General features: G+C 37.5%; 1 protein-coding gene across 1 annotated transcript in view; it reads left to right on the top strand.

Moving 5' to 3' along the window:
* Nucleotides 1-12,700, top strand: part of LOC124733139 (splicing regulatory glutamine/lysine-rich protein 1) — a 29,342-nt gene extending 16,642 nt beyond the window's left edge. The window contains exon 2 of the mRNA XM_047248527.1: nucleotides 4,979-12,700. Within this exon, the coding sequence (XP_047104483.1) occupies nucleotides 4,992-7,121 (2,130 nt within the window). The 5' untranslated portion in view covers nucleotides 4,979-4,991 and the 3' untranslated portion in view covers nucleotides 7,122-12,700. The remainder of the gene's footprint in view (nucleotides 1-4,978) is intronic.
* Nucleotides 12,701-14,079: the final 1,379 nt, after the last annotated feature.

The raw sequence follows: 14,079 nt of genomic DNA, 5'->3' as shown, positions 1-14,079 counted from the left end.
AAACTGTTGATGGAGACCACTGATTGGGATTTGATGAAATTTCAGTGTTGTTTCCACATCTCTCTAGAACTCTCGTATAAGACGCACTCACAGAAATGCTGGGATACCAGAAACTGTGTGCTAGATGCGTCCAAAAACAGTTGACCGAGCAGCACAAGAAAAATTGGGTCAGTAATGTCCACGTGTTTCTTGAGCAGCTTGAAATGGAGAGTGAGGATTACCTGAACTCTGTTGTGACTGGAGATGAAACATTAGGGGCTCGTTACATGTCGTAGACAGAAAGACAGTTGTCACAGTGATGTCATATGAATTCCTCATACGGCAAAAAATTCAAAACCACAATTTTGGGCAAAAAAGTCATAGGTTCAGTGTTTGGGGACCAAAAAAGTAGAATTTTGATTGAATTTCTGCCTCAGGGGGAGACGGTCAACACACAACGATATTGAGAGGCCCTAAGAAAAATTCAAAAGGAGCATTCAAAACAAAAGGAGAGGAATACTGACGAGACGAGTGTGCTTGTTGCACGACAATGCCTGTCCTCGCACAGCCTGAACTGCCGAGGTGCTCTTGGGCTCATTTGGTTGGGATGTTTTGAACAATGCTTGTTTTGTACGCTTGTTCGCCCACTTCTCGAATAGTGCTCAGCAGTGTGGTATCTGTACCAGATAGGGTTGATAGAAGAGATAGAGAAGATCCAACGGAGAGCAACGTGCTTCTTTACAGGATCATTTAGTAATCGCGAAAGCGTTACGGAGATGATAGATAAACTCCAGTGGAGGACTCTGCAGGAGAGATGCTCAGAGCTTGGTACGGGCTTTTGTTGAAGTTTCGAGAACATACCTTCACCGAAGAGTCAAGCAGTATATTGCTCCCTCCTACGTATATCTCGCGAAGAGACCATGAGGATACAATCAGAGAGATTAGAGCCCACACAGAAGCATACCGACAATCCTTCTTTCCATGAACAATACGAGGGAGAACCGATAGAGGTACTCAAGGTACCCTCCGCCACACACTGTCGGGTGGCTTGCGGAGTATGGATGTAGATGTAGATCCCTCTGTATTTTTCTGACTTGATACCTTCAGATTATCATCTTTTCACATTCCTGAAGGCATATGTGAGTGGAATTAAATTTTCAACTGATGAGCAGGTGCAGAAAGAGATTCTGAAGTAGGGGAAGGAGCTGTTGGGAGCTTTTTTTTTGAAAGCTTAAAGAAGTTTGTGCCATGGCTCACCACATGCATTGAATGGGATCATGATCATGTGGAAAAATAGTCAACAATATCCTGTAAGTTTTTCCAAATACACTTTTTTTTTAAAAAAAGAAAAAGAATCTAGTACACTTATTTTCTGAAAATACCTTGTAATCTATAGAATGTCCTGTGGAGATACAGTGCTCATCAATGAGTGACTTATTGGACTGTGAAAGGTGGGTGTGGCGATCATGTTCCTCACACCTACTTTTAGTCTGACCAACGTTGGCTTTGCCACATTGATATAATCTTCTGTGGACTTCTGACTCCCACAAACGTAGATGATGCTTTACCGAGCTGAGAAGAGGGAGAGAGGCTTTTCTAGGTGGCTGGAAGATAATGAAATGTTTCTTTAGAATTCTGCATAATTTTTGTGAAATGTTTCTCATTTGGAAGGAACATCCTGAACTTCAATAGCTCCATATATTCTTCATCGTGTTGACAGTCACATTTACTCCTCTTTAGAGCTGTCCTAATCACTTGTGAAGAATGTTCTAGCCTCTTTACAAGGCTCTCTCTATTGCACACAGCATGTGTCTGGTGCACAAGCATATGAAGAATGATCACAGTTTTTGAAGGGTGGTGACAACTAGAGGCCTGCAAGTATAGGTCTGCATGTGTGGGCTTATGGCATACAGAAGCTTGAATTATTATTTTCAAAAAAGAAAAGTTTTCTCTCTTGTTTCGTTTGGCGCTCTTTAGTGGTGATTGAAAAAAAAATTTGGTAAGAGGAAATTAACTGGAGTGCCGTTGATTAAAAGCAGCAGTCAAGTATATAAAAAAAAGATGATAGATTGAAATTATCACACGTCACAAATAAATTTACTTCAGAGAGAGAGAGAGAGAGAGAGAGAGAATTAATAATTCAAGATTTTGTCAAACCTGCTTTGATACTGCTGGAGTGGACTAACTGCGCGCATCGTTTGTTGGGCGTATGCCGTTCATTAATATTACGCACATGTGCTGCCCAAAAACTTCATTTACAGATCGGCGTAACATATCTCAGGGACACAAGTGGCTGTTACAAATTCAAACATCAATGATGTTCGGCAGCGGCCACCGAGCGATATGTCTGCAGTCTTGCAGTTCTCCTAGCTGATACATAGAAAGGTTGGCAGGAAAGGTTAACATTATAGAAAAATTGATAAACAATAACAGTTATTCATATATTGACAATTCTTTTCTGTAGATGAATACTTTACACTCCCTGAGAATGTGTTTAAAGTACAAAAGTGGAAACATCAGTAGAAAACGGGCCTTAGGAGAGAGAGAGAGCCAGACGCTGCTCATATTCGTATACAAGTAGACAACTAAAGACAGATTTACTGTCGTTTTTCCTTAGTCTCTTCCTGTTCTAGATGCCCCTTGCATGGATAAATATTCAAGAGACTTCGCTATGCTCCTTTCCAGTGCGGCTGATTTTATGAAATTTGTTTGTTGACTCCGCTTGTGCTGTGTCTGATGTATTATTTGCCAATAAAAAATAAAATTTCACTCTTTTGCTAGTTTTTAATACCTGTATGCTCTCCCACATTTAAGAAAAATTAATTCCAATTTTACATTATAAGACAACTTAAAGACAATACACAGAATTAATACATAAAAACAGTGTTTCTTATGTAGGTTTACATAAATTATTTTAGTTTTTGGGGCTTAAATTTATTTACACATAAGAAAAACGTTTTTAGCTGTAATTATCCATCCACTTTCTGACTGAATAAGACATCTAAAAATGAAGCACCTACCTTTCCCACTTCCATCGTAAACTGGATATTGTCATGGATAAAATTTAGGTGTAAAAAATCAAGACAGCTCTTCCTTACCATGGTAACTGTGCGGGGGAGACAGTGGAGTGAATAGTATAACTTGACCCGGTTGTTGCGATCATACTGCAAAGTTAGCTTTGCAGGCAACAGCTTGCAGGGATGTTTTTTGCTATCTCAAGGAGCTTCACTACTGAGTACAGGAGAAGGAAATCACGCAAAACAGTGTGACTGCTCAGTGACATAGCTATGAAACATTTCAAGCAAAATTTGAGAGCAGATTTTAAATGTTGAAGATTTCTTCAGAATTGAAGGTATCAAAATGAATTGTGAGAAGGCTGTCCAGTGGCACAGACTTCCTTCATTTAGAACTGGAGTAGAAAATACCAGTGGATGATTGCACCTTATATTCTCTTCTTTTTGCTGATGACCATGTGATTGTAGCTGGAAAGATAGAAGATGTGAGTTGCACATTTGATAAATCAACAGAAGAGTATGGTAAACAAGATATAATAATCGATATGAACAAAATAGAATAGTGATACATTGAGTCCGCTAGATACAAGACCTAGACATTATTTGAAAGTCAGCTTACTATAAAACAGTAAAAATATGGATGATGTAAACAACAGGACTGTTCACAGTAAATATGACAGTGTCAACTGAAATCTGTATTTGGAACACAGATGTTATAAGGAACATGAAACATGTTCTCTACAAGACATTTACTAAAGAAAAACATTTATGAAGCAGAGAACTGGTAGCTAAGTGAGAGGCCACATAAAAAGTTACTTGTAGCTGGACACTTCTGAAGGAAAAGCAGTGGTAAAAGTTGAGGGTATAATAGTATGTAGGATGAATGAAAATAGATTGACCATAAGGAATATAGAAAAGTCCCTTCTCCCACCACCAGACAGGAGGAAATGCAAATGCGCATATAGAAGTTGCTATGAAGGTGGTCATGAATCTGGCCACAGGAGGGCTACAAAGAGAGGATTTGCAAGGTAAGAGGAGTTGGAAGCTGGGAAGTGAGGAGCCGGCAACAGCCATAGACACTTGCCCAGGTTTATATATAGTGATGGAAGGTGGACAGTAACAAAGAAGTAGTGCTAATAGATGAACTACTTCTCTCCTCCCGCTGCCCACTTCCTCCCCAACTCAATCCCTGCTCTCTCCCTCTCTCTCCTCTCTTCTCCTCCTCTTCTTCCCTCTTTATCTGCCCTTCCACCTACCCTCACATTTGTGCATATTATTTTTTCCACTCTGAAGAGCAAACCTGCATTTGACAATAATCACTTCTTTCTTGTATTTCTGGCCATCACTCAATAAATTCATCTTTAAGGCTAATGGTCATCTGTCTAGTCAGTCATTGTGATTTTAAATACATAAAAAATTGTATTTCCTTGGCACATTTAGTTCAAAAAGTCAGTAGAATGAGTCATGTCACAAAGAAATCCTGTACGATTTGATTTTTTATCACAAGAATGTGTCTTGTAGGAATAAATACTGTCCATATTCAGATATCTCATGTTTCTATTCTAGTGTGTTCAAAGGTAACGTCATGCATGAGTTTTGTGTGGGAAATTTGAATATTCATCATTAAGTTACTCTCAGAGGAGAAATCTGTCCTTGCTGTGTGATATAAATAGTATCATGTGTAGGTGCAATAATTTTACAGATAATTTTTGTAAATACGTCTGTTAACTTTTGATGGGTTTTGTAGATCAGCATCAACTTTTGATGTTTTCATTTCCAGAGTTTTTGTATTTTTCTTGAAAGTGAAAATTATATGTGTTATAAACCAATTCTATTATCTTTGTTCACTTTAAGAGTATTCACGCAATAGCTCAGCTAATGAAAATGTGTCCAGTGACACCTAAGTTTGTAGTTTTATGTGATCAATAATGTTTAGTTGTTAATTATTTATTATTAATACTGTATCTTTTTTTTTTTTTTTGCAGGACTGTTGCACACATGAAGATGACGGCAGGAAACACCAAAGTTGTTCAAATAACAAATATTGCGCCACAGGCAACAAGAGATCAAATGCAAACATTATTTGGATATTTAGGAAAGATAGAAGATATTCGCCTGTATCCTACAATTCGTGATGTTGCTGTTCCTGTACAGTCTCGCATTTGCTATGTGAAATTCCATGATCCAGTTTGTGTTCAAGTTGCACAGCATATGACAAACACAGTGTTTATAGACCGTGCACTTATAGTTATTCCATTCCAGAATGAAATTCCAGATGAACAGAAGGCACTGGAGCTAACAAATCAAGGAACCAGTCTTTTTCCAACAGCAGAACCAAAACTTCCACCAAATGTAACAAATCAGCTGGAGGGTGTACCACCAAACCAAGTTATTACCACGCATGATCCAAAACTGATTGCCAATGGTCTACCACCATATCCTCCTCTTCCGGCAACATTAGACTCGAGGAAAATAGAGGAGATACGGAGAACATTAATTGTAACAAATATTGAACAGTCTTTAGGTGCGCAAGATCTGATGGAGTTTTTTTCCACTGCTGGCGAAGTGAAATATATGAGATTTGGTAACAGAGAAGGGGATATGGAGCGATATTTGCTTATTGAATTCACAGATCAGGCTACCATAATTCCAGCACTGAAACTTAGTGGGAAAGATGTAAATGGAAGGCCGATAAAAGTTTATCACTCGACACAAGCTATTGTGAAACCACAAGCTAAAAGTAATGAGGCTGCACAGAAAGAAATTGAGGAAGCAATGACTAGAGTAAAAGAAGCCCAGAATTTAATTTCAGCTGCCATTGACCCTGTCATTGGTCTACTAGCAAAGGAAAAAAAACGAAGTCGCAGTGGATCTAGAGGGCGACGATCCAGGTCACTTTCCCGCGGAAGGAGGAGATCAAGATCCCGTAGTAGAAGATCACGTTCAAGATCAAGAAGACGATCCCGCAATAGGGGCAGATCAAGATCTAGGCGTTCACGCTCTAGATCATCGAAACATTCACGCTCAAGGTCAAGGAAGAGGAAATCCCGTAGTCCAGGAAGAAGGCGCAGAAGCCGCTCTAGAAGTCGTTCTAGAAGCAGAAGACGCTCACGTTCCAGATCAAGGAGGTCAAAGTCAAAATCTTCAAAAAGTCATGATAAATCAAAGGACAAGAAAGAAGATAAGAAAGACTCCAAAAAAGAGAGCTCAAAGAAGGATAAAGAGGCTGACAGTGAGACCAAAGCAGACAGCTCAAGCAATGCAGAAAAGGAAACCTCTGATCAAACTGCTATACAGAACTCTGACACAAAAGATCATGACAAAGATAAAGATCAAGATAAGGATAAGGACAAAGACAAAGACAAAGACAAGGACAAGGACAGGGACAGGGACAAAGAAAAAGACAAAGATAAAGATAAGTCTAAAAGTAGAAGTAAGGAGAAAAGTAAAGAAAAGAGTTCTCGTGAGAAATCAAAATCATCAAGAGGAAGATCATCATCACGTTCAAAGTCACGACATCGATCTCCACGGAGAAAAAGCCGTTCGCCAAGGAAGAAAAGCCGATCTCCTTCTCGAAGAAAAAGCCCATCTCGACGTAGAAGTTCATCTCGGTCCCGCAGAAAAAGTCGGTCACCTCGCAGAAGTCACAGCAAACATTCACCATCACGTAAGCGGTCCCGAAGTCGCTCAAGATCCAGAAGAGATTCTGACAAAAAGAGAGAGAAAGAAAAGAGCAGTGATGACAGGAAAGACAAAGACAAAGATAAAGACAGAGAAAGCGATAGGGACAAAAAGAAGAAAGATAAGAAAGAACACTCGGAGAAAGAAAGTGATTCAAAAGTTCCACGGAACTATGATGAGGAGGAAGAAGGTTTTGATACAAATGAACAGGATAAAGGGGATAAAAGTGACAAGAGTAATACAAAAGCTGTTGAACAGAGCAACACTGGAGAAAAAGTTGCTAACAAAGGTGTTTCAGAAAATGTGGGTGATGGAAACTCCTCTCAGGCTGATGGACTATCGGATGGAAAGGATAGTAGAACTCCAAATGGGAAGGTACAGCAAAGGGAGATGCAGGAGGCGGGACAAAGTGATGCAGATGATATGGACATTTCTACTTCTCCTTAGCGTTTTCGGTACATCCATAGCTGTCTGTGAAATGGAAAAAATATACAGCAGCTTGAACATTTTGTGAGGAACTACATGCTTACTGTAAAATTATGTGCAGTTTGTTAGAAAGTGATAAAATTTTTCTTATATGTATTCTTACATATTTGTAAGTTAAAGGAATTCATTCAACCTCAAAAATGGTACTGTTCCACTTTTTTCATATTTTTGTTGCTTTTAAGTGATGTGCTGTAGAATAAAAGGAGGATTCTATTGTATTTCTGATACGCAATGCACCTATAAAGAGGTTGAGCCAGTAGTTGGAAGCTTTTTGGGTCTTACTTCATTTGTAATTTATTACTGTGCTATTCATAACTGAATCTTTCAATACTGCAACAGATGAGGCGCATATTTCAGTTTTCAGTTGATTAATGTGTTTTGCATGTGTATACAATTGATTAGTAATAATCCACTTGGTTTTATTCTGTGTTTAAGAATACCAAATTGTGAATTACTAAAGAAGCTGGAATGGATCAGTGATACTTTGGTTTTGTGTTTTATATACACCAAAAACATTTTATGAACACTGTGTAAATTGGTGCGAGCACTGTGAATAAAATGGGCTGTAAAAAAGTCTAAACATCTAAATGAGATTGAAAATGTTGAATTTTTTAGTTTTACACCATTTTTTTAATAAGAGAAAACTAGATAGCATGTTATTGTGACATCTTTTTGGTTTAGGGCATAAAATTTGCTGCATAAAGTGTCAGTGATGGATGTATGTATTTGTATACTACTAAAATCGGTCAGAATGTAATTACTCTGTAAAACATTAAAATTCTATTAATGTTTCTATAGATTTTACCAGGGATCCCTTGAAGAAATTCTGTGGCACCTATTTGTGGTTTACCTTATATGTGACAGTACAAGTAACATGCTAAAAATAATACAAAATATGGTAATTTTATGTTAAAAATTAGTTTTTTGTGAAAGAATTTATAGTCAAGTTGTAAATATGAATTGAATATAAACTGTAAAATTTTGTGATATGAAATTCCATTGCTGTATATAAATAACACACTTTTGTATGTAAATATTACATTTCTGGTGAAGAAAATGTTTATAAACTTAAAGAGGAGAAAGAATTTTAATGCTACAGAGAGATTAGTGAAAATAATTTGGAGTCACCTAGTCTGAAGTGGATTGTTAGAAATGCAACTGCAACATTAGACTCATTATGTATTGACCATACATATGTAGATTGTTGAAATTGAGAGAATATTTGAGATGAAGCACAATAATAATACAAGTAGTCATTGATGATTTAAATGGTAACGTTGGAGGAGTTTCAGATTTAAAAGATTTGGCTAGCAATATACCTATTTCCTATCTTCACAAGTTATGGTACCAGATGGTAGTGAACTGGACACTTATAGACTTCAGCAGATTAAGAGGCTCATTGTAGACTTCAGCAGATTAAGAGGCTCATTGTAAAAGAGGGATCTGATATTTGAAGATATGTCCTACCATTAAGGTAGTGTTGGTATTTTGCAGGCATTCTGATACTTGGAAAAAGATTGAGAAGTTGCAATAATCATACTTTTAATCATTGTGCACCTAGGTGACATAATTTCTGTTTACGTGGTCCCTGTGAGTCCATAACTACATGAAACATTAGTGTGCCTCATTAGTACTTCATTGTATAAGACATACTTTGTGCATAGGAATATTATTTACATGTCAAAACCCCTCCAGATGATTACCTTGCGGACACTTGTTGTCTCTGACATCCCTATTCATTGGTATGAGAGAGAGAGAGAGAGAGAGAGAGAGAGAGAGAGAGAGAGAGAAGGGGTCAATCATCATGAACATTTAATATTATCTGTGTAACTGCTATTTGTACTTAGCAGATTTACTTAAATGAAATATTGAAATACTGTGTTTGAGCATAGAGTTCTGTGTAGGATCAATCCCCCTCTGTAAGATGTGGAAGGAGGAATAAGTTTACCATCTCAGAGGTACAGAAGCTATTAGGAAATATTTTCTGAAGACATTTGTGGGGAATGAAACTTTATGTTGAAGTGAATGTGAACAATAAGTAGTTCAGACAAGAAGAGGTTAGAAGCTTGTGAAATGTGGCACAGACAAATTATAAAGATTAGATGGTCAGGTTGAATAACAAATGTTTAGGTACTGAATTTAATGGAAGGAAAAAAAATGTGTGGCACAAATTGAGTGAAGGAAGATTGTTTGATAGGACACTTCCTCAGGCACCAAGAAACCATCAATTTGTTATTGGAAGAAAGATATGTGTTTGGGGGAGGGAGGGGGGGGGGGGCAAGGCTTGTGTACATAAGCATGTTCAGATGAATTTAGGATGCATTTGTTATGTAAAGATGAAGAGGCTTGCATTGAATCGAGTAGGGGGGGAGCTATATTGAACCAATCTAGATCTGAAGAAGAAGAAGACAGAAGTGTGTTGTGGCTTATGATTTGTGTCTGTTTCATAGTCAGAATTTAGTGTATGATGAAGTATATTTAGTTCAGTTCCATCCCACCCCTCCCACTGGTGTATGTGTGTGGGGATGACTGTCAGTTAACAATTGACTGAAGGTGAGTGCCTGGTTGTGAGACTTCTCTGACATGGTAGGCACTGACCACCATTACACTTTTTTCACACTGTGACCTCTCCTGGGTCCAATTGTTAGTACTCTTCCATCCTCTTTCAGTTGAACTTGACAGCTCCCATTGACACTTTTTGGCCTATGTGGTCACTGTGTGTTTATGTCCTTAAAGGCGGAGAATGGGAAAGTGTCTGGGTGTCCTTCCATGTCATGCTGAATGGAGCAGATGTTTTTTTTGGTGAGGAAAGTAAGGCCTTTAACATCTGCTTATGGTGCTGATGTCTGGTTATCAGTTTGCACACGTCATGCCTAATTGGGGTGGTTGTTGCAGAATTGGTAATAGCTGGATGGTAGGTAGAAAGTATACTTCTGTTATATGCAGTTGTTAGTTATTTTGATTATGTCAGCATTTTTGCATGCTGCTGCTGACAGTGCAGCAGTCCCTGGCTCAATCAACAGAAGAGACATCAACTTAAGTCATACTGCATGACTGGAAAATATTTGGCTTACTACTGAACAAAAATTTTTAAATTTGTAGATTTACCTCTTGCAGTTTTGATCATAATCATACCAATCTTGTATAGGATTTTTTACGTACATGATTGACAACAGTTCCTTCAGCAGCTCCAAGAAGACACATAGAGAACAGTTTTACATAATAGAAAGTAGCCATGTGTATGGGGAAAAGCACTACATAGTTCGTGAAATTGAATTTTGTTGAAATTTCGCATAACTCTTTTTACAAGTGGAGTTTTATACACTAACACCATGACTGGTTTGTCCAAATGTCTGTAGGGGCTAACTCTCAAAGTGTCGCAAGGACAATTTTGAGGAATAGTTTCAGACAGGCTTGTGGACCTTACTGTGCATTTAGTCCGTTTACAGAGAAATGTACATTTAGCTGGTTGTGCAGAACCAACAGAATGGGCCAGTCTTTTGTACCAGCCAGTTCCTTCCATCCCACCTTTACTTGGTGATGTAGTTGAATGTCAGATTAATAACATGGAGTTACGGGAATTTAAGATTTTTCCATGGTGTTTAGCATGAATTTAACTTCTTGAAAAGTTTTGTCTGTGAATTCCGTCAAATAGCAACATTGTATAGTTTACGCAATAAACCGTATGTTGTACATGTTAACAGTCGAAATTGGTTCAGACAATGAAGCAAATCAAGGGTACACTATATTAATTTTTTAAATCATGTCCAGTAAACGTTATTAATGACAATTTGTGTTCATGGACAAGGTAGAGACCAAAGTCCATAACAGCGGAAGACAAGTAATACTTGACAGTGAATCATGTTCTGCTTCATAATAATTGCACCTCCACAGAATCTCCCCAGCAAACAATGGAATGGTATTCAGGTTTCCCATTCTAGTATTCACTTGTTTATTTCATCTTGCATTGGTTTGAATTATTGTGTCAAAGTATCAGAGCAGAGCTACTGCCTCTGACGATCTGTTACTGACAATAAGGTAAAAGACAGTTAACATCTAATCATGAAAATTGCATTGTATTTCTTTATGCTTAATCAGCTGAATAGTGCTTTATGTCTTAAATATAACTATAGTTAGTTCTCTTAATGCATTGACGTAATGTCAGAGATTTAATTGTTCGAAGATCACTTCATTAAACATCGGTTGTGTGAGTAAGGTATATCATGTTAATTGTCTCATTGTAATTCAGATTTGAACCATGTCAAAGACTGGTAGTTTTTTTTACTGGGTTTGGTCACATTGGAGGTGGTATGCCCTTAACTTCCTCCAGTCTTTGAATTACTTAGCCAGCTAATTACGGAGTGACCTACAGTTCAACATGATTCTAAGTGACATTACAATTTAGAGAAATCTAAGACTGAACTGTAGATCGAATCCTAAGCCATAGGATTTGCAGTCTGTGCGTATTGAGTCACCTAGTTTAACAGTATACAACATCATGGCACTGTATACAATTGCTGCCGTCCAAGATTGTAATGTTCATTGAGCTAGAGTACATTATCTTGTTATATCGTAACCAGATTGATTGACTTTTTTGTTTGATCCTATTCAGTTACATTATGTGCAGAGTACTTGCGTGTAAAATAGGACTAGTAACTAAATCTTGTCTTAGGCTGTGCAATGCAATATAAAACATCATGTTGACAAATATGATAGTTATGTTGTATACATTTTTCTCTTGATTTATATCTAGATCGTGAAGTTATTTTCATTCTCTTTAATACAGGTTGCTACAGTACATGCAGGTAATAAAAATTTCTCATTATTTACACATCTACTCCTCTACACTATAAAATTCTTTTTCCATTAAATAATCCTTGTGAAGTTTCTGGTATATGCTTTCACTTGTACTCTCCTATAGACTCGAGGACCTTTTTTCAACAATTCTGTCTCTGTGGTATATTTCTCCACAGGTCTTTATTTCTTGTGTTATATGAATGAACATCCGTATTTTTTCCTGGTATTCATTTGCCATAGATTAATAATATTATTGTCCTGTATAAGTACACGTGGAAATATTATAATTTTAGCTTATCAATGGTAGTTTTACATGAGTCACTCTGTTTTTCTTTCATTGTAGTTCTAAAGGCCTTTTTTTAGTACAAAAATTATTTTCCTATTGTTGGTGGTGGAGTTTCCCCAAAAAGTTATTCAGTACTGTAAGTATGGTCCAAAAAGACGATGGAACACTAGCCTGTATACAAGTTATTCGTTGGAATTATGTACAGGCTGTTTCATAATATATATTACCGTGGTTAATTTACAGCAGACATTGTCTGTATGTTGTCTCCATTGGAGCTTGTCACATGTAACTCCCAAAAAATTTATAGAGATAGCTTCTTTCAGTCTTGTTTCATCTATGAGTATATCTGTGACATTCCTTTTCTCTGTTCATGAATATTGTCTCTCTTAGGTTTTTAGTTAAGTAATTATGTATAAAACACTGCACTGTTATTTGTTGAAATAAATCTTCTTCTTTCCATTTGTTTCCTAATTTCTTTCTATGTTTACTAATATCATTTCATAAGCATAATGTATTTTGCACTGATTTCAACATCACTTATAAAGTGAGTGAAGAAAAGTCGTCAAAGTTCAAATCGAGGTACACCATACTCACTGGCCCTGATTTCAGATCTGCAGCCAGATGCTGTAGTCACATACTGCATGTCCATAACTGTATAGTTTATCAGTTAGTGATGTATGGATGATTGTGTCAAAAGCTTAAGATAAATCTAGAAACATATTGGATACAGAATTTATTTTGCTTCATGGAAATAGGTGTTTCTGTAGATTTCCCGTTTTTGGAACCATGTTGTGCTGCAGTCAGAATTCTCTGCCTCCCAAGGAACTTATTCAGTGTGCTGTGCACATGCATGTCTAGTATTTTTTGAGGAACCAGGCGTTAAAAAAATACTGGTCTGTTGTGATGTGGGTCATCTTTTTAACATTTCTTGTATATTGTTACTAGTTTGCTTATTTTTTATATTTCTGGGGATGCTCCTCCTCTGAATGAGCAATTTATTGTATCCTAAACTATTTCAAGTATTTTTTTGCTCACATGCTTAATCCCGTGTCGGTGGCCATGGTTGCGAATGCACAAGTGTGGGGTGGCACTCAACCCGGGGGTAAGCTAGTTCATATCCTGATGCTGGAAAATATTTTCACTGCAAGTATTTGTCCGGCAAGGGGGAGTGGGGTGGGGGGGGGGGGGTGTAAATTTCCTGATCACCAGACTTTGTGCCAACAACCTGGTTTAAAGTACCACACCTCTCTGCATTGTCTCATGAAGTGAGGATATGTGACACTTCATGGTGGTCTGCCTGTTGAATGGGGATGTTAAGCTTGGCAGTCTCCTTGGTGCTATTCGTGAGGAGTAGGTTATGTGTTGGCACGGGTTTCACCCTCTGCCTTCTTCATCTTGGTTGTCATGATAATACAACACAAACTTTACACTACTACTACTACTACTACTACTACTACTACTACTACTGCCTCTCTCTCTCTCTCTCTCTCTCTCTCTCTCTCTCTCTCTCACACACACACACACACACACACACACACACACACACACACACAGTGTTAAAAATAGCGTGTGATGGAGCATGTTGTTGTAAATAAACAAACAAAAACTTGCATGCTTTATTAGACAATTTGATATTTTTCATATCCTGTAGACGTATTGGTTTTTAGTTTCTGAATTATTTTTATGAGTTCCAGGAACACTGAGTTGGATGTTTGACCATTTGCCCAGAATGCGTCAACCCTCGAATTTGCTGTTAAGTATATTAGCAATTGTTTCATCTGTAACTTCGGTGTTCTAAATCTTCATAGACTTAATAATATGAGGGTCATTTCAAAA

Source organism: Schistocerca piceifrons, chromosome 1 (assembly GCF_021461385.2).
Source record: "Schistocerca piceifrons isolate TAMUIC-IGC-003096 chromosome 1, iqSchPice1.1, whole genome shotgun sequence".
In the NCBI taxonomy this organism is placed as follows: Eukaryota; Metazoa; Arthropoda; class Insecta; order Orthoptera; family Acrididae; genus Schistocerca; species Schistocerca piceifrons.
This window is presented reverse-complemented; position numbering and strand designations above follow the sequence as displayed.